We start from the raw sequence: 24189 nt of genomic DNA on the forward strand, positions 1-24189 counted from the left end.
CATGAAGATGGCTACAAGCCAAGGACTCAAGGATGGCCAGCAGACACCAGAAACCGAGGGAGAGGCTCAAGGGAGGAATCCACACGGCTGAGACCCTGACTTGGCCTTTGAGTCTCCAGAACTATGAGAAGACAAATTTCTGTTCTTGAAAGCCACCCACTTGTAGTACTTCCGTTACAGCAGCGCTAGGAAACTTAGACACGCTATTACACATTTAACACCTTCCTCAGGAATTGAATCAAAAACGCCGTCATCGTTCTCTACGACACACTTCTTCATTAAAAGAGCTGTTATTCAGGAAGATCCCATTATAGCCTTTTGATAAGAAGCAAGAAAAGCGTTTCTTTACATTCATTTTTATTAAACAAATAAGGCTGGTAGTGGAACACCTTTTTTATTTAATGCATAAACACGTAAGTCCCTTTATTAGAGAAATTGTATATATTGGCGAACATGGTCAATGGTCACATCTATGGGTTAATTATTTAAAAATCAGAACCAATAATTAGGATAGATTCTAGGCTCTCTTCATTACATTGTGAAGTGTCTTGTGTAGTCATATTCTATGGTTGGAATGACAGCTTGTACAAATTTCAAGAAAATTAGAAGATACCTAAAGGTCTTTAGCTAAGGAAAATATGATTTTTAAATGGTTCTATGGCTTAAGCTAACACTGTAATTAGCAATTTTATTAAGTATTAATTTCTCTAAAAAAAGTTTCATCTTCACAGAAAGATTTTAAGACAAAAATCTCACAGAAATTCACTCATCCAAGCTTGTGTCTGTTCAATGAGGCTCTCCATACCTTTAAGACTCTGTGACCAGCCACTGCCATTTAATAGCCGAGTCTGAGACTTCCTAATGAGTAGGAGTTCATACGCTGTTGTTACAGGCAGGCTCAACTATCTTGATGTAAAAATAAGAACAAGGCTGTCCACGTTTAAGTGGAGAATGGTACCCTTATTGTTCACGACATTGCTAGAGTGTGAGTTAGAGAAAATGAGCAGAATGAAGCGTATAAAATCGCTGAAGCAAGAGAAAACAGAAGTGGAAACCCTCCGTAATGGACTGATTCTCGGTTAACATATATACTTGCCACAGAGTCTGTGATACTGGACTGTCTTTAAGAAAATTCTGAGTTTCTTCTGTGTTCCACTGCACTTAGGAGCATCAAGAGCCGACTTAATTTTTACCGGGGAACAAACATAAAGATGAATGCTAAACTACACCCAGTAGGATTTCCAGAGCACATCTGGCTTGCACCATAACTTCTTGGTTTCAATATCTAATCAGATTAAAGTTTCCCTAAAGGGATATACTTGGTGAGTGACGCTGAGGTTACTGCAGCTCCAACACCGTGGTGAATCCCACGGACCCTGCAGTCTGCACCTAACGCTGCGGGGCATGAAGCAGCAAGCCCAACGCCAACTGAGCGCCAAGCCAATTCAACGTGTCTGGCGTCCAAATCGCCGACTTTAACTGCTCTTGATGAATCCACGCTGCAGGTACATGTATTTAGGGATACAAGAGTTTACTCTTGTTAAACTCGGAAAACTACAGAACCATAGTGAGATACAACAAGGGCACTCTTATCTGATGAAAAGTTAAAATACTGTATTTTAAGAATATCTGAAACACGCTTCACGAGCATTACTTTTTAATTAACCAACTCACTTAAGTTGAACTCTTTGCTTCAGAGAGACCTCAGACTGACACAACCTAACTTATATTTACATGGAAAAAGTAAACATGGTGATATATGAAATTGGGAATAGACTTAAGGAAAAGATACTCATGCGTTACCTTCTAAATTGGTACGTTACTCATCTTTCATCAATGAATTAAGTCCACTGAGTCTCTTTTCCATCAGGAGCAGCGGTTTTGTGCTAACCCATTCACACACTCTTAACCACTCCTACCTCGGAGACAGACAAAAGCGTTTGGCGAGCCGCTGCCCAGAAGGACGTGTTAACCTAAGGCTCGGTAATAAGGCAGAGCTAACTGGTGTACATAAGGACATGTGCTAACCAGGAACGAAGCGTGACTGTCACAATACAGCATTTGCCCCCAATCACACACACACATACACGCACACACAGAAGGATACATATGAACACCAAGCTCTCCCCCTCCTTCTGCAACAGTTTCAATGATTTTCTTCATCACCTCGGCATGCCTAAAAGCAAAAGAACAAATCATTAGTGCAGATCAATAAAATCAAAATAGTCTGAAAAGCAAGGTTTTGCTTGTGAAGCAATCTACCTCATTATTACGAGTGAGCTGGTTTTTAACATATAATAATTAATGTGTTGTAAAATATGCCCTCCCTGGCCCTGCAGCCAGTCAGACTGCTGAGCCACAAGGCAGCTGTGGTAGTCACGATGGGCACCATGGACTGTCAGCTTCCCTCTGGGATGAGGGGTGGTGTGGCAGTGGAAAACGAGAGGAAGGGAAGAGATGCCAGGGGTCAATGCTGGACAATGGCCATCTGCTTTGAGGAACCAGAGAGTTCAAAAAGCTACCTGGTAACTGTTGGTCAAAAAAGCAAAGAGGTATCTAAAGTCCTGTGATTTCTGACTGCTTAAGTACTTGGCTGAGAAGAAGCCAAAGCTGAGAGGTTCAATGAAAAGTTAATTGGTGCTTTGCCTTAATGGGTATCACAGAATTTATCTAATTCTATTTAAAAATAAAGTTTCTGTCCTATGCACAAATCTTTTCATGGCCAGCTGGTATCTCTCCTGTGCTACAGGAAAGAGTAACACCAAAGTAATTAGACATATAAACTAAGAAAAAGGCAAAGTACAAAAGAAATAACCTTACATAAATCAAAGAGGCTTAAATAATGCCTCTCAAATTTTTATTAATATAATCTTGATAACAATCAACTCAGAAGATGAGAGTGACTATATTAGCCTTAAGAATCTGAAAGTAGACTCTGAGACGGCCCACAGAAAGGCCTATAATGTCCCAAAAGTCTTGTTCTATAGGCCTTCAGCCGTATTTACAACCCGTTCCATAAACAGCCATGTTTACTCATTAAAATGCTTAAATTACAGGTTAAATTACTTTTCTCTTTTCCTCAACTCTGAGTAAAATTTATATCTCAGAAAGAAACCTGCTTCAGTTTGATAAGCACAACCCTAAAACCTCAAACCCTAAGGGGAGCCAACAGCAAAGCTCTTTGAAGTGAAAACCTTTCAGATTATATTGGATAATTCTAGTGGTTATTAATGCTTCTTGACATAAACTTGAATAATGAACTAGGCTTTCATCAAGGTAAAGTTTGGAAATAAAGAAGTTAATAAAGAGGTTACAGAGAGTGAGAAGAAAATCTTAATTTTTTTTTTTTTTATGGGAAAAGGGGATGGGAGGGACAAGGAAATGTTTCATCTAACTAGTCAATGGAATATTATCAGAGTTTTCATCTGAAAAATGTTACCAGTATGTTATCAGTACTTTTCTATGAGTTGCAAAAGTTAGCTATTAAAAATAAGTAACCCAAAGGAAATTAGAATGTAACATCATTTTTAAAATGAAAGTTCTGAGCGAATCATACATAGAGGCTTGGCCTCACTCACTCAGCCACCTGAAAACACTGGCAAGAGAAAACCCCTACGGCAGCCCACAATTCCAAACAGAGAGGAAGTCAGTGCACGGACAGAACTCCACAACTACCCTAGCCTCTGAACTCAGGCAATCTGTGCCTCGTGGTGAGGGTTAAGGACTAAGGCACAGAGCCGGAGTGGGCCATAAAAGGGTCTTATTCCCTACTTCTACGCCCCTTTTCCTTTATTTCCCTCAAAAAAGAACTACACTGTCTATGACAGAATTAGTTTATAAGACAGTTAGCTGAAATCCCAAATTATAAAATGCACTTGATTTGATAGGGCTTCAGACCTCTTAACTGAAGGATAAAGGAATGCAGAAATCCTCACACCGCATCCCCAGTAAACGGGGATAAATAGGTCACCTAGCAGAAGTACAAGGTCAACTGTATACTCTACATTCAGAGATACACATTCATGCTAGAGCAAACCATGTCTAAATGATCAGAACTTTTAAATCTAAAACAGGGTCTTCGAATCTATTCTCGGAAAAGAGGGGTGCAATCACAAAACCCATTCTGTAAGTAAACACACACACACATTCTTAATATGTTAAACTTGAAATCACTTAGTGAGCTTCTCACTCCCTTTTTCCTTATACATTTAAGCATAAGAGCATTTCTAAGGAAGATAAAAGGGAATTTTATTTGCTTATTCAGTCAATCTTTTCTGTTAGGGCATCCCAAGTAATAAACCCATGAAGTAGACGAGACACACACATGCACACAAATACACACAAAATGTCTGCAGACCTGCATGGATGAACCGAACACATCGGAGGGGGTGGGAGATGAGGGTGATTTTCAATGGTCACTGTTTTCTTCACATGATCTTGACTGATATCTTCATACATGTGCTCAACTGTTAAAGGCTGCCGTTGCTGAAAGCACAAAAAAATGCCCTGAAATTACTGTTAAGAAACTCTTAGCCTCAAATCTCAATGTTTATCATCTTTTTATTCTCCCCACCCCTACCCCTTTCACTTACAATTTAAAATTTCGTACTATTTAGAATCACCATTCTTTGGGGGGAAGTTTACAATTCATTTGTGCCAGCCTGTACCTCTGGTCCACATGACATTAACTACCACCCAAAGGAAACCCTGGTGGCGTAGTGGTTAAGTGCTATGGCTGCTAACCAAAAGGAGGTCAGCAGTTCAAATCCAACAGGCGCTCCTTGGAAACCATATGGGGCAGCTCTACTCTGCCCTATAGGGTTGCTATGAGTCAGAATCAGCTCGACGGCAACGAGGTTAACGCTATAAAACCCACTGCCGTCGAGGTGATTCTGACTCATAGCGGCCTTCTAGGACAGAGCAGAACTGCCCCATAGGACTTCCAAGGAGTGGCCGGTGGATTCGAACTGCTGACCGTTTGGTTAGCGGCCGTAGCTCTTAACCACTGTGCCAGCAGGGCTCCAATTAAATAGATGAGTGAAAAAGGTTCTGTGTCTTAAGGGGAAAAACATATATGACACGATCACATGTAAACGCCTGTACATATAACAAATGTGATTCCAGACAAAAGTTAGCATGACAAACCAGGTTCAACCCACTTCACGTTCTGAAGGGACGAAATCAGAGGCCAAGGAGTAAGCACGCAATGGATTATCTCTGTTTACATTTTAGTATTATTGTCACCCCACTGAGTGCTTCAGTGTCTTCAAGATAAAAAATATTAATCATAAAATTAAAAAACAGATGATTTCTGAAATTTAAAAGAACGTAACATACAGTCACGTACCTAATTAAGAAGGCATTAAAACCAATAATTTAAAGCATTTACATTAAAACATACATTCTTTCGTTTTTACCTCATCGTAGCCAAACAACCACAGTCGTGGCGTCTGGTAATATTTATCGTAAGTGATGTAAAGGTCATAAGTTCTGGTTTGCAAAATAGCATCTTCACCTCCAGCATCAGTTTTAGCTTTACAAGCTTCTACTATTTTCCTTGTGTCTAGGGTAGCCTGGCATATAATAATGGATAAACATTTAGAACATTAAAATTTGTATGAATACGGTATTACAGAAAATGTATTTTTCCCACCCTGTATTTCGTTCTGATTTTCCCATTATAAGCAGACATAATTTAAAACTCAAAAGGTAAAATCATAAATGTTACAATCTATGTAAACACACAAATAAGAACTTTGAAACATCAGAATATTATTAGTAAGAACACGAATCCCCAAGTTCATTCATTAAAAATTAACTAAAGAAAACTCAATTTACAAACCTCATCTGTTTCCAACAAGCCACTCTCTTCATATTCTGTTATAAAAAGCAACAAAACGTTAATCGAGTCCGAGATAACCCCTAAACCAAACCACATTATATTACTTCAGGGTATCATTCCAACACCGGCTTTGGCTTTTGTTCCTAACTGAAGACGCTGAGTAGATACCAGCGAGCTAAGTCCAAAGCAGCAGACGCTTCACACCACCGGTCGGCAGGCTCCTGGCCTGGTCGACGGTACGGCGCATCACAGCGCATCAGCAACAGCAGCTGGCGTCGTAAAACAACAGAACCCACAGTGACTCCACAGGACACACCAGGCTGGTCACGTCACTGGATAAACGAGCCTGTTCAAGTCACCGGGGGCCTCCACTGTGCCAGGCCAGAGGCACCTTTCCAGTCTTCGTCTTCGCTGACCACCCAGCAGCATCTGGCAAGGTCAACCCCTCCTTCTCGGAACGATCCCTTTCCTTGGTTTGTCAGGTGCTGTGTTTCCTCCCACCTCACTGCAGCCCCTGCACTCTCTCCTGTGCTGACTCCCCTCAGGCTCCTCTGTATGTTTGCTCTTAACGCTGCGGGAACCAAAGATTCAGCTCCTGAACCTGGCCTCACGTCTCCTCAAGCTTACTCCCTTGATGATTTCAATCAATCTCAACGGCTTTAAATACCATCTATATGTTGACGACTCCCAAGTTTATTCCCTGATTCCCTGACTTGACTTTTTTTAATTTTTATTTGTGCTTTAAGTGGAACTTTACAAACCAAGTCAGTCTCTCATACAAAAACTTATATATCCCTCGCTATATGCTCCTAGTTGCTCTGTCTAATGAGACAGCACACTCCTTCCCACCACTCTCTGTTTTCGTGTCCATTCAGCCAGCTTCTGATCCCCTCTGCCCTCTCATCTCCCCTCCAGACAGGAGTTGCCCACATAGTCTCATGCATCTACTTGAGCCAAGAAGCCCACTCCTCACCAGTATCATTTTCTATCCCATAGTCCAGTCCAATCCCTGTCTGAAGAATTGGCTTTGGGAATGGTTCCTGTCTTGGGCTAACAGAAGGTCTGGGGACCGTGACCTCTGGGGTCCTTCCAGTCTCAGTCAGACCATTAAGTCTGGCCTTTTCATGAGACTTTGAGGTCTGCATCCCACTGCTCTCCTGTGCCCTCAGGGGTTCTCTGTTGTGTTCCCTGTACCTGACTTGACTTTTGTCTCCACTTGAATGATTCATGAGCATTGCAAACATCACATATCAAAACTGAGCTCCTGATTCCACCTTCAAAGCTGTTCAGTCCTACAGTTTTCCCATCTCTGTTAATTCCAGGTGCTCAGGTCAAAAACCTTGGGGTCACACTTGACTCCACGTCTGTCTCTCACATTCTACACCTAATTCAGCAGCAAACCCCTTCGGCCCTACCCTCATGTCCAATGTTCCATCCTTGCCGGAGCCGCCATTATTTCTTGCCTGGATTATCACAACAGCCTCCCATTACTCTCCCACTCCCCCTTCAGTCTATTCATATTGAAGTCAGCGTGGTGCTGGCAGAGGTCGAATCACTTCAATCCTCTACGTAGAAAAACTCCCCCTGGCTTCTCCTCTCATCTAGTCAAAGCCAGGGCCCTACATGATCTGGTCCCTGCTTCCCTCTTTGGTCCACCTCTTAGGCTCCCCTCTCACCCACTCTAGACGCAGCAGGCTCCTCTCAGCATCACAGAAGCCACCTCAAGGCCTCTCTGCACACATCCCCCAGACACCCAAATGACTTGTTCACACGTTCTTTCTGAGCTCTACTCAAATGACAATCTCAACGAGGCCTTTCTTGACCAAACTACTTAAAGACAGCAACACTCATCCCTGCCCCAGGACCCCTCACCCCCTTCCTTCATTTTTCTCTGTAACACTTGCGATCATGTAATACAATATACACTTTGCTCTACTGTTTTTCACCCACCTTCCCTAATTAGACTACACACTCCATGAGATCACGTCTACCGCTTTAATAATTTCCAGCACCAAGAACCATGCCTGACACAGACACTGTATTGCTCAATAAATATTTATTGAATAAAGAATTGAAATTAACTACCTGCTATATTAGATTTAAAAAAAAAAAAAAAAAAACCACTGCTGTCAAGTCGATTCTGACTCAAAGTGACCCTATAGGACGCAGTAGAACTGCCCCACAGAGCTTCCAAGGAGTGCCTGGTGGATCTGAACTGCCAACCTTTTGGTTAGCAGCCATATCTCTTAACCACTACGCCACCAGAGTTTCCGTAAAATTCCACATAAAGCAATTCTTTCCTTATCTCCTACCCAAGGGAAATATAACAAACATGCTAAAATGCTGTCAGATAGTTAAGGCAGTCCCACAGCTTGCACTCTAAAAATTGTCCCCATCCCCCAACCCCAGCTTGGACAACTGTGTGACATTCACAGAAAGACAGAGCCCACAAAGAATATCTGTGCAAAAAGGTGATGAGTTCAGTTTGACAACTGTGAGACATCTAGGTGGAAATGAAAATGAACGAGCACACCTGAAGTTCAGGGGACCTGGTCTGGAAGTTTAGATATGGAAGTCCTGAGCATAGGAAATGGTATGGGAGGTTGTTTTGAGCAATTTTGGTTACAAGTAAGTCATTCAGATTTCCTCAGAAATGGGCATTTTCCATGGAAATAAAGAAAAAAATCTGACGAGAATTTAGGAACAAATATACAGCTAGGTTTCATGGGGCCTGAAAGTAATTTGGGAAGAGAACTAAGAGATAGTCAGCTACTCTGGCACTTGGGCTGTGCTGTCAGCCCCTCTTTAGCGGCTGTCTGTCCACCACTTGCCAAGATGGTGTACCAACTCTAATGGACGCCATCTGTCCACCGCTTGCCAAGAGGGTGTACCAACTCTAACGGACGCCATCTGTCCACCGCTTGCCAAGAGGGTGTACCAACTCTAACGGACGCCATCTGTCCACCACTTGCCAAGAGGGTGTACCAGCTCTAACTGACGCCATCTGTCCACCACTTGCCAAGAGGGTGTACCAGCTCTAACTGACGCCATCTGTCCACCACTTGCCAAGAGGGTGTACCAGCTCTAACTGACGCCATCTGTCCACCACTTGCCAAGAGGGTGTACCAACTCTAACGGACGCCATCTTTTACTTCTAATGCTACAAAACATCTCCCCTCACTCTTAATTCTATAGCTGAGATTCAGTCACCTCACACCCCCCAATGGCTACCCTTAACTTGTTCATATTCTCTTTCTTTCTCCAACTGCTGACACATTCTGTGTGTATGTGTGTGTGCCCACAAATTCGTATTTAAACTTTCACAGAGAATGTGGTGTAATTTATACATCTTTCCTGTTGCACAGATTTCAATGCCAGACCACAGTGTGCCAGTACACAAGCCACGACAGTAAACAAAATCTGCAAGTTAGAGCAAGCAGGGGAAAAAAAGCTCCCATCAAACAGCAGCTGGGAAGTAGGTCAAGGGCCCCACAAGGCTGAGAAGAACAGCCCAGGAAGGAGGAGGAAAATTCAGTCATGGAGACCAAGGGAGGCAAAAAGCCGGAGAGAAGGTTAAGAGAGCCAGAGGCAGGGAAGACAAGCACGATAAAGATGGACTGACTTCACAGAGGTAACCCTAGTGTTAGCAATACTTTCACATCTTTTTAAATATCTGAGGTTTCATATGTATTAGAGGTTATCCTATTAATAACATAGGAAGCTATTCACAGTCATATATTCATAGACCTGTGTGACTCTGCCCTCTGAGTGCAGTGGATTTCAATATTTTAACCACGGTCCACCAAAGCAGTGACCCTCCACCACTGGGAATCCTAGCAGGGCATTCCAGAATCTCAGGGAAGGGGGAAGGGATCCTGTGCAGTTCGAAAAGACACCATTAAGAATCACTCTCTTAGGGTTTTAGTAGAAAGGTGGTATCAAAAAGGAGGGAAAAAAAAATACAAAAACACACTAGCAAACTTTGTTACGTTCTGAAATAAGAGTCTGTATCTTGCTTTATCCAACACTAGAGATTTATGACCAATATTTTTCATAGTAGAAATAATGCTGTTAAGACTATGCTCCAGGCAAAGTAAGAGAGGCCAAGATCAAGGTAAGTTTTGTACGGATTAAATTTAAACTAAACAAAATTCTCTCTGGGTCGCTAAACATTAATAATTAGAACTCAGGGGGGTAGAATTCTTCCCACATCAGTTAGAAATATGGCCAAGTCAATACACAATGTGATTATAGCAAATCCAGAAGACAAATACCTTCCATATCGGCAGCTTCTCCTTCATCTTCCTCTTCTTCCTCACATATCACAGAGCAATCTTGGAGTTTTATGCTGTCCTTTGAAATTAATTACATTTGAATTCATTTAAATATGTTTACTAGTTCAAACGCTGCCCCCATGTGCTGGCACAGTGCTAACCACTGTGCAGTAAGAGTGACGAGACAGTTCTTATCCTCAAGGAACTCACACTTGAGTAGGGATGGCAGGCACATAAGCCAACCTTAAACACAACGTGCTGAGTGCTGTGACTGAGAACTGTAAGAGGTATGGCAGCACTGAGAGTACTTTAAGCTCATGTTTAAATATAGTTCCCAATTCCTAGTAAGAACAACAATATTTTTATCTAACCAATTCATTAGTTTTACGAATTCAGTTCAAAGTTATGTTAACTTGCATACTTAAAATTTAGAGGAGGAAAAAGGTGTATCTGTAAATCATGTTTGTAAATTAAAATAAATGCATTATTACAAATTAGAGATCAAACTCTTATGACCTAATTTGTTAACAATACCCCAAACCAAACCAAACCCACTGCTGTCAAGTTGATCTCAACTCATAGCGATCCTACAGGACAAGAGTAAAACCACCCCATAGGGTTTCCAAGATTGCAAACCTTCACAGAAGCAGACCGCCACGTCTTTCTCCCTCTGAGAGGCTGGTGGGTTCGAACCACGACCTTCTGGTTAGCAGCTGAGTGCTTTAACCACTACACCATGAGAGCCCCCATTGTTACCAATATCCTGGCTGAATTACACAACAGTTATCAGGCATTACAAGGAGCCCTCCTGGTGGTGCAACTGTTAAGCGTTTGGCTGCTAACCAAAAAGTGGGTGGTTCGAACTTGTCAGCTGCTCCAAGGGAGAAAAGACCTGGTGACCTGTTCCCACAAAGATTACAGCCTAGGAAACCTCGTGGGGCAATTCCACCCTGTCACATAGAGTCGGTAGGAGTTGAGATCAACTTGACGCAACACCAACATCAGGCATTATAGGCATTTCAACACACAGAATTCCAGCTCAATTTCTTAACAATACTGGCCATACAAGGAAAGAATAATGCTAACTGACGACAGGGCTAGCACACACTTATTGACTTCATAAAACTAACACTCTGAAAAATTTGAAGTCAATACAGTAAGTCATAAATCGGGCATCTAGTTTCAACTAATTTACAGTTTTACTTAGAGATGATTCTATTTACCGCTAGAAACTGAACTCCTTTGTATCACTATTAGACCCAGAATGTGAAAGCGTAGGGGAAAGACTGCCAGTGTCTGTCCCATGTCTGACAAACTGGCCATTAAGAGAAATTTTAATCATGTTGGTGATATTCGCACTGGATACAGGAGACTGCAGCAGACATCAACGACAAGGGACTGATACCTGGATCTGGATGGCAAGTACCCTAAGCACTCAATTATAATAATAAATAATGCATATTTCTATATTAAAAAGGAAGTGACAGGAAAGATGTAATTTGGTTGTTAATTATTCTGATTAAGTCATCGTCCTGCAGCAGAACGTGAGGCTGTTAGGTGGAATACAAAGCACTATATTACCTATTATCACATTTACTAAAAGTTGAAAGAATTACCACAAATCTGTCAAAAAAAATTCATCCACACGACTCTGCTATTATCGTCCCCAAGGTCTGAGGCATCTACACTACTAAATGGCTTTACCGTTATGACACAAATAAACAGAAGAGAGATTAAGTAAAGACAAAAAAACCAAGCCCACTGCCATCGCGTCGGTTCCGACTCATAGCGACCCAATGGAAACCCTGGTGGCACAGTGGTTAAGTATGATGGCTGCTAACCAGAAGGTCAGCAGTTTGAATCCACTAGACGCTCCTTGGAAACTCTATGGGGCAGTTTTATTCTGTCCTACCGGGTCGCTAGGAGCGAGATTAAATGAAAGGCTCATAGAAATCAGCCATAAAATGAAGGTAACAGCAGAGTGAGCAAGAACTTCTGACCAAGCACAGCTATGTGTGTGATTTCTCCTTGAGTCATCCAGACCCTCCCCAAAGTGGAATTTCAAAACGATAAATTCTCAGGCTGAGCCACTAAACTTTAATTCCTAGCAAACAACATTCTATGGTGAAAACAATAAAACTCATTTTAGTTTCTAACACTTTCTGTTAGGCTCCAGTTAACAATCCCAAAAGATTCAAATGACAAAAATCTAGTAACTGTTGCAGTCGATGTTTCCTAAGGACAATACCCAAAAAACCCGCTGCCATCAAGTCGATTCAGACTCATAGTGGCCCTACAGGACAAAGCAGAGCTGCCCCATAGGGCTTCCAAGGAGCAGCTGGTGGATTCAAACTGCTGACCTTTTGGTTAGCAGCCATGGCTCTCAACCACTGCGCCACCAGGGTTCCCAAAGGACAACAGGAATGCAATTATTCCATCCGAATATTCTAGCCTCTATGAGACTTGACTGCTAACAAAGTAATTTTTAAAAGGTAAGGGTGAAGGCGTTTAGTCAAATCATTTCAAACAACCAAAAATATGAAGAAAACTACAATTGTTCTCTCTTTAGAATTGAAAAGCTAATACAATACACACAGCCCAAATTAACTGCAAACTTCCAAGAGGAAAAACCCTACCCAAATTATGTATTTTACACTCCCCCCCAAATAAGAATGTCACTGATTTAACCTCCACTCATCTGAAATGTCACGATCCTGGGTGAAATTAAGCTCAAGTTTCCATTTAAAATTTCAAAAAAAAACCAAAACAAGCTTTGATTTAATACCAAAGAATGATTAAATTGCTTAACACAATATTTAAACTACAAGTTTTAAACACTAATATTAATGTTTACCGATCAACAAGTGGGCAAACCCTCCAAAACCCCAACTTGCACAGTATTGGCTACTAACCTGTTGCCGCCGAATCAATTCTGACTCATAGCAACCCTAGAGGACAGAGCAGAACTGCCCCGTGGGGTTTCTAAGGAGCAGCTGGTGGATTCAAACTGCTGACCTTTTGCTTAGCAGCCAAGCTCTTAACCACTGCACCACCAAGACTCCAATTAGCTACTAAATACAATTAAAAATAAAAACCCATTTTTGTTACAGATTGAATTGTTTCCTCAAAAAATATGTGTTGTAAATCCTAAACCCTGTTGGACCCCTTTCGGCACAGCAGTTAAGTGCTCGGCTGCTAACCAAAAGGTAGGCAGTTTGAATCCACCAGTCACTCTTTGGAAGCCCCATGGGGCAGGTCTACTCTGTCCTGTAGGGTCACCATGAGTGGAATTCACTTGACGGCGATGGGTTTTTTACAGGTTATACCTGTGGTTATAACCCCATTTGGGAATAGGTTTTCTTTGTTATGCTAATGAAGCAGTATACTTGTAGGGTTTGTCTTACATCAATCTCTTTTGAGATATAAAATAGCAGAATAAGCAAGCACAAGTGGAGGGGTCTTAGGATACACGCCACAAGGTCGCCAAGAACCTTCCCCCAGGGCAGACGGAGAGAGAAAGCCCCTCGGGTCTCCTCAACTGGGAGAAATTAAATTTCTGTTCGCTAAAGCCACCCACTAAAGGTATTTCTATTCTAACCGTACTAGATATCTGAGACAATTTCTTCTAAATTAGCCTAGAATTCACATTCCAAGACTTCTCAATTAGTGAAAAACAGTTTTTACCAGTTAGAATCTAAAAAAAAACTATAAGGTCGCTATGAGTCAGAATTGACTCGAGGGCACTGGTTGGTTTTTATAGAGAACAGTAATTTTTTGGTATGTTCACATAGAAAAATGGAGGGGGAAGGGGAAGAAAAAACTGGAATTTAGAAAGCACTCCATAATAAATAACCAGTGTTTGCGTTAAAAAAAAAAAAAGAAAAATGAGTAACCTTAAAAATATAATTATTAGCAATAATTAGGTCATTGAAGTTAGAAATATAACTAATCAGTACCTTGTTTTCCAGTGTAATCTCCTTAACTGCTTCTGTTATTCCTGCAACACCTGCTGAAAATTCAACGGACAAGAATAACTAAAATTAAGCCGTTAAACACCGCCATTTACCTAATTAGAACTACACAAAGACACTTAAAAATATCTAAACTCACACAGCTTCCCTGAAATGAGGCAGAAAACGTTAGCAGCATTTTTTGCAAATGAACTCTAAACAGGAAGAAATAATCCCAAAGGCGTCTCTCAGATTAACTGGAAACATACCAATATTTCAGCATGAATTATCCTACTCTTATCATTCCTCATTTCCTTTCCTTTTTTAAGTCTCTATGTAAGTACACATTCATTCTCAGAAACTGAGCCAATTAAGAGGTGACAGGACTCATATCTACACTTCACTTCAACCTGCATCAAAATTTCCCGCATGAGGGACTGGTGATGTTAGCACTGCTACCTGCTTCAGAAATCTAGGCTATCCAGAGGTAGTAATACCACATCACATTTATATGGGGCTTTCTACTTGACTCTTTCCACATCTCATTTAACCCTTACAAACACTAATTATCCATGAGGTCATTAGGGTAATAATCATTCCCTGTGAGAAATTTATACAGGGCTTTCTACTTTATTAAGTGTTTCCACATTTTATTTAATCCAAACACTAATTACCTGTGAGGTAATTAGGGTCATAATTTCTCCCTATGAAGAAATGGGGTCTCCAGAGTTCGTAAAATGATTCATTTGCGTCTTAAAGCCAGTTAAGTGACGGAACTGGGACTTGAACCCATACCTGCTGACTTCTGGTTCAGTGCTGTCCCTGCTTTCCTCAGTGAGTAAATACACAGAACCTAGTTGTCTCAGTCAAGGTTTTAAGCAGGTGGCAGCAGTACCAGTCAGCTAGATAGTATTTCTAATTCAAAATATCTGTCTGTGTTCTCAAACAGGTTAACAAGGATGGGAAATCCAATCAAACGATAGTAGCTAAATTACTTTAGAAATAAAGTATGCCAAGGTCAGGCTTGCTGGTCTGTCAGAGACTGGAGAAACCCTCAGAGTATGGACCCTGGACACCCTTTGAACTCAGTACTGAGGTCATTCCTGAGGTTCACCCTTCAGGCAAAGATTGAACAGGTCTATAGGTCTATAGGGCTGAAGACCATTTAACAACGGCTGCAGCAGTATATCGACAGGGAACTGCCAGAAATTCAGGCCAGTTTCAGAAGAGGACGTGGAACCAGGGATATCATTGCTGATGTCAGATGGATCCTGGCTGAAAGCAGAGAATACCAGAAGGATGTTTACCTGTGTTTTATTGACTATGCAAAGGCATTCAACTGTGGGGATCATAACAAACTATGGAAAACACTGCGAAGAATGGGAATTCCAGAACACTTAATTGTCCTCATGAGGAACCTTTACATAGATCAAGAGGCAGCTGTTCAGACAGAACAAAGGGATTCCGATTGGTTTAAAGACTGGAAAGGTGTATGTCAGGGTTGTATTCTTTCACCATACCTATTTAATCTGTATGCTGAACAAATAATATGAGAAGCTGGACTACATGAAGAAGAATGGGGCATCAAGATTGGAGGAAGGCTCATTAACAACCTGCGTTATGCAGATGACACAACCTTGCTTGCTGAAAGTGAAGAGGACTTGAAGCACTTACTAATGAAGATCAAAGACCACAGCCTTCAGTATGGATTGCACTTCAACATAAAGAAAACAAAAATCCTCACAACTGGTCCAATGAGCAACATCATGATAAACGGAGAAAAGACTGAAGTTGTCGAGGATTTCATTTTACTTGGATCCACAATCAACAGCCATGGAAGCAGCAGTCAACAAATCAAAAGATGCATTGCATTGGGTAAATCTGCTGCAAAGGACCTCTTTGAAGTGTTGAAGAGCAAAGGTGTCACCCTGAAGACTAAGGTGCGCCTGACCCAAGCCATGGTATTTTCAATCGCATCATATACATGTGAAAGCTGGACAATGAATAAGGAAGACTGAAGAAGAGTTGACGCCTTTGAATTTTGGTGCTTGCGAAGAATATTGAATATACCATGGACTGCCAGAAGAACGAACAAATCTGTCTTAGAAGAAGTAAAACCAGAATGCTCCTTAGAAGCAAGGATGGCGAGACTGCATCTTATATACTTTGGACGTGTTGTCAGGAGGGATCAGTCCCTGGAGAAGGACATCATGCTCGGCAGAGTACAGGGTCAGCGGAAAAGAGGAAGACCCTCAACGAGGTGGACTGACACAGTGGCTGCAACAACGAGCTCAAGCATAACGATTGTGAGGATGGCTCAGGACAGGACAGTGTTTCATTCTGTTGTGCATAGGGTCACTACGAGTCGGAGCTGACTCGACGGCACCTAAAAACAACAACATAGGGCCAACAATACCACACATGAGGGAAGTGTTTCAATGTATCATGTATACTAGACTAATGAGCACACCAGCCCAAAAGCAAAGACAAGAAGGCAGGAAGAGACAGAAAACAGTATGCACGGAAACAGGGAACCCGAGGTGGAGAAGGGGAGAGAGTTAATACATCACGGAGTTGGCAACCAATGTCACAAAACAATTCATGTATTAACTGTTTAATGAGAAACTAATTCTCTATGTAACTTTCACCTAAATCACAATAATAATAAAATAAATAAAGTTCAGCTCCTTTGTTAATCTTTGAAAATTTTCTATCGTCTATTCAACGTGCCTAAGAGAAAAAATGATTAGCTCGCTCTCCCTAAAGGAAACTGTCGCAATCCATAGATCTTGCATAAAGCCTTCACCTTATAGATGTTTTTCTAGAAGCTATTATACATAATAGACACGAGTTACTTTATAACTGTAAAACCCAAATATTTAACATAACTAGTTGATATTACTTTTTTTGGTAGTTGATATTACAAAGTGAGTCGCCGAATCCTGAACACAGACACAAAGAAAATGAACCTCTTCAACCTGTCAAAATACAACGATGTAGCAGTACCCTATTAAACCAGATTCTTCTAAAAGCAGGACATGACTGGTAAAGGAAAAGAGAACTCCTGCTACTCTAATTGAGCTACCATTCTCAAGGACTGAAGGAAAAGAAAGAAACCTAAGGGAAGAGAAGCGGGGATAAACCAAGGCATCTGGCCTTTTGATTCGATTGGAAGCACACTCTAATTAAAGTGGTATACGGCTTAAACCTAAGATTCTAAAGGCATCTCTCACAGACATTGGTTAGAATGTATTACGTACATCAAATTACCTGCAGGATAATACTATCTTGTTTTCTCTATGTGAAAATAATGTTACTTATCCCCTGTAAGTAGGGCAAACATTTTTTTAGTTGTTAGTCCAATTTCTGTAACAGATTTTTGTCAATCCAATGGTACTGGCACCTGCTTAGCTCTGTGATGAATGCCTGTGTAAATATGCACCTGGATTTTAGGGTCATGATTATGAAAGACGCTATGACTAGACAACACGGTAACTCATTAACTCAACGCTACAAAAACAGGGCTGTAACCAATGGCTCCGGTCAGTCAACAGACAATTTTACTACAAATGTGCTGCTCACGTTGCCCCGAAAATTCCATGGGAAAATTAAAGCAAACAGCTGAAAGATTCTGAGAGGAAAAAAAAAAAAATCTAACAGCACTACTCAGTGGAGGGGAAGAAGATGATTTTTGAATTGTTTTAAAAGTCTGTTTAGTTCATTACCTCCTGTAGGCCTTGACACAGCAACTCTTTCAACTCATTAAGAAGCAAAGGAGTTTCAGGTCAAGAAGCCCAAGTCTTGTTAGAACAACACAGAGGAGTTATGAATCTGTGCCTTCTCTCCAAGAGAAACAAGTGGCACGTCCCTTACTCAGAAAGAGGAGAAACGGACCTAAAGAGGGACTTTTCCTGTGTGCATTACTTAGCCCTCTGTCGGCTGCAGTGGGTCTCAACTGAGGGCCGCAGTTTTGCCAGCCACAGGGCATTTGGCAATGTCTAGAGACATTTTTGGTTGTCACAACTGGGGGGATGCTGCTCGCATCTGGTGGGTAGAGGTCAGAGATACCGCTCAATATTCACAACACACAAGCAAGCCACCCATAGCAAAGAATTAGCTGATCCAAATTGTCAACAGTGCCAATGTTGAGACGTTCCGCTCTATCGCTACTGCTGAAGACACACACACCTCCTAGTCTCTACTCAGGAGGGAGAAAACTTGCTCGCAATAACTGGGACTTCAACTCAGAACACATTTCCTTCAGTAAAACAAGTCCTAAATGGTAGCTAGCTATACCTGTGCACAGTATTACACATTTGCATAGTTACATAAATATAATGGTAAAACCGATTTTTTTTGGACTTGGAATGAAAAAAACATGTATTCAGGGTTTCAAAAACTTACGCATACATACACTTATGAAAGGCTTACATTCAGTCAATGTGTTTAACAACTACTTACTGAATAAATTCTCTATCAGGCACTGTGACAGACACTGAGAATTCAACAATGACTCTATTTCACAGAGTCTGGAGTCCTTAACATCTTACAATAATCACTCAATAACTATTCAATGCTTTTCAGTGCTAGGTATTTTGTTATATTATCTGGGCAAAAGAGTATGACTATAACAAGACTCCTGTCCTCAAGGTGCTCACAGTCCAGCAGTGGAATGCCATGGTAACAAGGGATTCTAAAGCTAAGTAGAGTGCACAGAGTATTTCTGATTGGCTTTACTTAGAAACAAAAATAAAAGGGGGGATCATATTTTCAAAGTATAGCCGAAGCAGAAGGGAGTATAAAAATTTGGTATACTCCAAGGGCTTTTTTTTTTTAATTTTTTTTGCCAATTTGTCCCCCTGCTTCTTTCAGATAAGAGTTTACTGGGGACAAAACTGCACATTCCCTAGCTTCTTTTCTTTTGATCAAGGCTATTATAAAAGATTGTAAAATAGTATAAAACAATTTAAACTGAATATATGCCATTCTGGTCTCCTCTTACCTGCATTGTGATAGGTGTCTACCCATCCCCCATCACCATCATCTTCTTCAATGATAGCTTCCAGTTCGTCTGAGTACTCCATCTGTTTGCACCGCTTGTAACAAGGCACTATGAGAAAATGGCAAGTGCAGTCACTAGCACGTAGCCCACTACCCACGGGCCCGTTAGAAAGAAAGGAAAAGTCTCTTCTTCATCAAGGTTTATTCCATACATAATTGCAACATCAATATATTCTGTAATATTATATTTCAAGTCTAATGAACATGATTAATTTAAGAGTCATAGGCAGCCCACAGACACTCGATTCCTCGGCCACATTCGTCTTTCCCTAAATAGCTGCGTCAGAAGGCAGGAGAATGTGCCCTACTGGGAGTGACAGATGCGTTCCTTTACCTGATGGTCCGTGAAGAACAGAAGCTGATGCCAGAGGCCACACTGTTGAACTTCGGGGTGATGAACAGTAATGCCTTATTGCATGCTTTGACTCTAGAGCACAGAGACAGCACCTGCCACACTCCAGGGTGGCAGAGGTGACCTCCAGTTTGCAAGGGTAAAAAAGGAACTTCCGACAAGAATTTTGTAATTCATATTTAAGTTCCAGTTATTCTCAATGCATAAGGCACCTTCAGATCCACTAACCTGCTGAATTTTACTCCCTCAAACAACACTAGTGCCAAGTTTTCATACAGCAGATACATCAACTAACACATATTATCACTTACAAGGCTTAAATGGAGTAACAATAGGGTAAAAGCAACATGATAACAGGGTTAACGACTCTGATTTTTTTTACAAGGCAGGGTATAACAATTATCAATCCTAATAAAAGTATGCCACAGATAAGGAAAAACTTGTTTTGTAAATATTATTTTCCCATTTCTATATCGGTTGAATACGAACACAAATCAAAATATTACTTCGTGATTAAACAGGGATTATAACAACCTTTTGGTATTGTTTCCGTATTAAGTTCATAAACAAAATTCTACCTGTTTCAAAAACATTTTTTGTACCTATAAGCAATCCTTCAATGACACACTGGACAACAAAATCTTCAGTGTTGAAATGAGATGTCAAAGGTAGTCTCAATTTCATTGTCCATGAAAAATTTAAAGCAAAAGAAAATTAAAGTCAAATGTCTAAAGGGATTATGATTACGATGTTAACTTCAAAAACAGTCCAATTAAGTGAAGCCCAACTTTGTACTTAGGGCTGTCTTCTTCCCATGAGATTACACAGTTAGATCTTTTTTCACAAAAAAAAAAAGGGGGGGGGGGGGCGGGGAGGGTAAAATCAACGAAGTAAATGGAAAAAAAAAAAAACTCCAGCAACAGAAAATGTAGGGCTTCATTAAATTTCCAAATTTTCGTTTGAAAGAATCTGTAGGCACGGCTTTAAATACAAATTAAGCCCAGTAAGTGTTAAGGTGCTGCTTTTTTTTAATACATATAACTGTGTGAAATTTTCTAATACATACCACATTAATTCTTACCATTTTTGGTTACCAAAAATTGTTTGCCTGTTGGGAGGTATGCCTTCACTTTCAATTCTTCCCCTGTAGCCCTTTGAAAACAGTGAACAGCACCAAAAAAAAGAAAAGAAAAAAAAAATTTAGAAGGCAAATATGGAACAAAAGATATCACATACACATCTCAAAGCTACATAATCCATATCCCTGAAAGAGCGGTTTTAGTACTTGGTTTGGAAAGGATGCCATTAAGTAACGGGCTCAAAGCATACACTGGCTCAGGGCACAGACAAGCACAGCTCATATACTAAAAGTGAAATGTACTAAGAGATGCAGACGGACCTAAGAGAATTTGTTTTAGATATCAGAAAAAAGGATAGAATAATATAGATCAAACGGCCATTATGTTTGTCTTTAAATAAAAACGCTGTTCCCCAGTGAGCTGTAGCCCATTGTATAATCTCATATTTTTAACCCTAAAGTTGTGTTCCTCTTGAGACCAAGAGGAGGCAGAAAAGAAGCTGTGTGACATTACATAACAAAGCAGGCTGCTGGCAAGATGCCATTCCTACCGCTGTATTAAAACCAGAACTCAAGGATAAGAGATGCTTCGAATCTCAAAATGGTAATGTTGAGAAAAATAATAAGACAAACTTTTATTGAATACTTACAAAACACAAGACTTAATATGCATTATTTTCATTTAACCCACATAACCTTAGGTAGGTAATACCAATATCCCTGCTATATAGGTAAGTAAACTAAAACTTAAAGAGGTCAGATTGCCCAGGGACACAAAACCAGAAGGGGGAACAAGCAAGATCAAGCCAAAGGCCCCAGGGTTCCCACTCTGGAGCGTTGGTCCCCCTGTGGCTCAAAAACAGAACCCCATTTTTCTAGAGTACACTGAAATCTCTCATGAAGAATTTGTTCCAAGATTTTTCTGTGCGTCATCTACTGGAACTCATCAGAGCTAGCCAGGGTGGCATCTAGTGGCTGTCACAAATATACAAGCATAAACTTAGAGCTCTGCTGCCTTCTTGAGCTTTGGTCTTAAGTTCAGGTCGTAGATTTTTAGCACAAGATAAAGCCAGGAAGCACTTCAATATCATCTGGCAGCCCTCTTGGCTTCTCTAGACCATTCCCAAGTGTCAAATTCAACACGATCTTAGCAAAGGCCACAGTATGAGGGAGTAGGGCTCCATAAGGGCCTATGGGCTTATACATGGGAAGGTATGGCTTCTCTAGACCATTCCCAAGTGTCAAATTCAACACGATCTTAGCAAAGGCCACAGTATGAGGGAGTAGGGCTCCATAAGGGCCTATGGGCTTATACATGGCAAGGTATGGCTTCTCTACACCATTCCCAAGTGTCAAATTCAACACGATCTTAGCAAAGGCCACAGTATGAGGGAGTAGAGCTCCATAAGGGCCTATGGGCTTGTACATGGCAAGGTATGGCTTCTCTAGACCATTCCCAAGTGTCAAATTCAACACGATCTTGACAAAGGCCACAGTTATGAGGGAGGACGGTTCCCTAAGGGCCTGTGGGCTTATACGTGGGAAGATACAGCACAGCAATAACCTGTTTCTAGCACTGATTTAAAGCGGATTATTCCTATGGACCCAGCAACCCAGCCAGACATGTGGACATCGGAGTAGACGATAACTGAGTCCTAAATTACAATAAAATTATTTCAACCTCCACAACTCATAAAACCTAACCAAATACGGTGTTGTTGAGTCGATTCCAAGTCACAGTGACCCTATACGACAGAGTAGAACTACCCCATAGGGTTTCCAAGAAGTGGTTGGTGGATTCACACTGCCGACCTTTCGGTAGCTCTTAACCACTCTACCACCAGGGCTCACAATTCATAAAGTGGAACTATAAACTACCGGTATCTGCTAAAAGAAAAAGATTCTGCCCACACATATAAACCCTTACAATAATGCCAAAAATCAATACCTAAACTAATTAGATAATTACAGATTATGACAAAGCAACCTGAATAAAGAAAACGTGTATTTATCATCCGCTACTCGCCCGTCAGTTTCTCATACGGCGGTGGCTTGTGTGTTGCTGAACTGCTGGAAGTTACGCGCTGGTACTTCAAACACCAGCAGGGTTGCCATGGTGGACGGGTTTCAGCAGAGCTTTCAGACTAAGACAGACTAGGAAGAAGGACCTGGAGGTCTACTTCTGAAAAAATTGACCAGTGAAAACCTTACAAAGTGCAGCAGAACACTGATATAGTGCTAGAAGATGAGCCCCTTAGGCTGGAATGCACTCAAAATACAACTGGGGAAGAGCTGCCTCCTCAAAGTAGGGCCGACCTTAATGCCGTGGATGAAATAAAGCAGACGAGAACGTGGAGCGAGAGATATCAATGTTGACATCAGGTAGATCTTGGCTTAAAGCAGAGAATACCAGAAAGATGTCTGTCTGTATTTTCTTGACTATGCAAAGTCATTCAACCGTGTGGATCATCACAAATTACAGATAACATTAAAAGAATGCAAATTCCAGAACACTTAATGGTGCTCATGTTGAACCTGTACATTGACCAAGGGGCTGTCGTTGGAACAGAACAAAGGGATACTGTGTGGTTTAAAATCAGGAAAGGTGTACATCAGGACTGTATTCTTTCGCCACATTTATTTAATCTGTATGCTGAGCAAATAATTCGAGAAGCTGGACTACATGAAGAAGAACATGGCGTAAGGATGGGAGGAAGACTCATCAATAACCTGCGACATGCAGATGACAGAACCTTACTTGCTGAAAGTGAAGAGGACTTGAAGCACTTACTGATGATCAAAGACTACAGCCTTTGTATGGATTACACCTCAACGTAAAGAGAAAAAAATCCTCACAACTGGACCGATAAGCAACATTATGATAGACAGAGAAAATATTAAAGTTGTCAAGGATTTCATTTTACTTGGATCCACGATCAACACCCACGGAAGCAGCAGTCAAGAAATCGAATGATGTATTGCACTGAACAAATCCGCTGCTTTTTAAATCTCTTTAAAGTGTTAAAAAAGCAAAATGTCACTTCGAGGACTAAGGTGCACCTGACCCAAGCCATGGTATTTTCAATCACCTCCTATGCATGTGGAAGCTGGACAATGAATAAGGAAGACCAAAGAAGAATTGATGCCTTTGAATTATAACGTTGCTGAAGAATATTTAATATACCACGGACTGCCAGAAAAACAAACAAATCTGTCTTGGAAGAAGTTGGGCCAGAATGCTCCTTGGAAGCGAGGATGGCGAGACTTCGTCTCATGTACTTTGGACATGTTGTCAGGAGGGACCAGTCCCGGGAGAATGACATCATGTTTGGTAAGGTAAAGGGTCAGCACAAAAGAGGAAGACCCTTAATCAGATGGGCTGACAGTGTCTACAACAATGGGCTCAAGCGTAACAATGACTGTGAGGATGGCGCAGGACCAGGCAGCGTTTCGTTCTTTGGAAATAGGGTCGCTATGAGTCAGGATGCATAAGAACAATATTATCTATTACGCTGAAGAAAATCCTAAGTTCTTTTTATAAAATGAATAAGTTAAGTTTTACATATCTATTTGACTTTGAAATGCAAGTTAATAAATATAAATAAATATAGATCAAAACTTAGTAAACACAT

At 41.0% G+C, this 24189-nt stretch overlaps 1 protein-coding gene across 3 annotated transcripts in view; it reads right to left on the minus strand.

The window, feature by feature from the left end:
* Positions 1-375: 375 nt before the first annotated feature.
* Positions 376-24189, minus strand: part of ATG3 (autophagy related 3) — a 36380-nt gene continuing 12566 nt past the window's right edge. The window contains exons 4-12 of one of the 3 annotated variants that reach the window (XM_049876365.1): positions 20561-20631; positions 19069-19176; positions 14073-14122; positions 10117-10195; positions 5843-5877; positions 5418-5573; positions 4358-4485; positions 2108-2176; positions 376-613 (exon numbers count right to left, since the gene is read on the minus strand). In XM_049876365.1, the coding sequence (XP_049732322.1) occupies positions 532-613; positions 2108-2176; positions 4358-4485; positions 5418-5573; positions 5843-5877; positions 10117-10195; positions 14073-14122; positions 19069-19176; positions 20561-20631 (778 nt within the window). In that variant the 3' untranslated portion in view covers positions 376-531. Of the gene's footprint in view, positions 614-662; positions 979-2107; positions 2177-4357; positions 4486-5417; positions 5574-5842; positions 5878-10116; positions 10196-14072; positions 14126-19068; positions 19177-20560; positions 20632-24189 lie in introns of those variants that run through there. The other 2 variants (XM_049876355.1, XM_049876373.1) reach the window with 2 other exon arrangements.

This window comes from Elephas maximus, chromosome 1 (genome assembly GCF_024166365.1).
Source record: "Elephas maximus indicus isolate mEleMax1 chromosome 1, mEleMax1 primary haplotype, whole genome shotgun sequence".
Classification (NCBI taxonomy): domain Eukaryota; kingdom Metazoa; phylum Chordata; class Mammalia; order Proboscidea; family Elephantidae; genus Elephas; species Elephas maximus.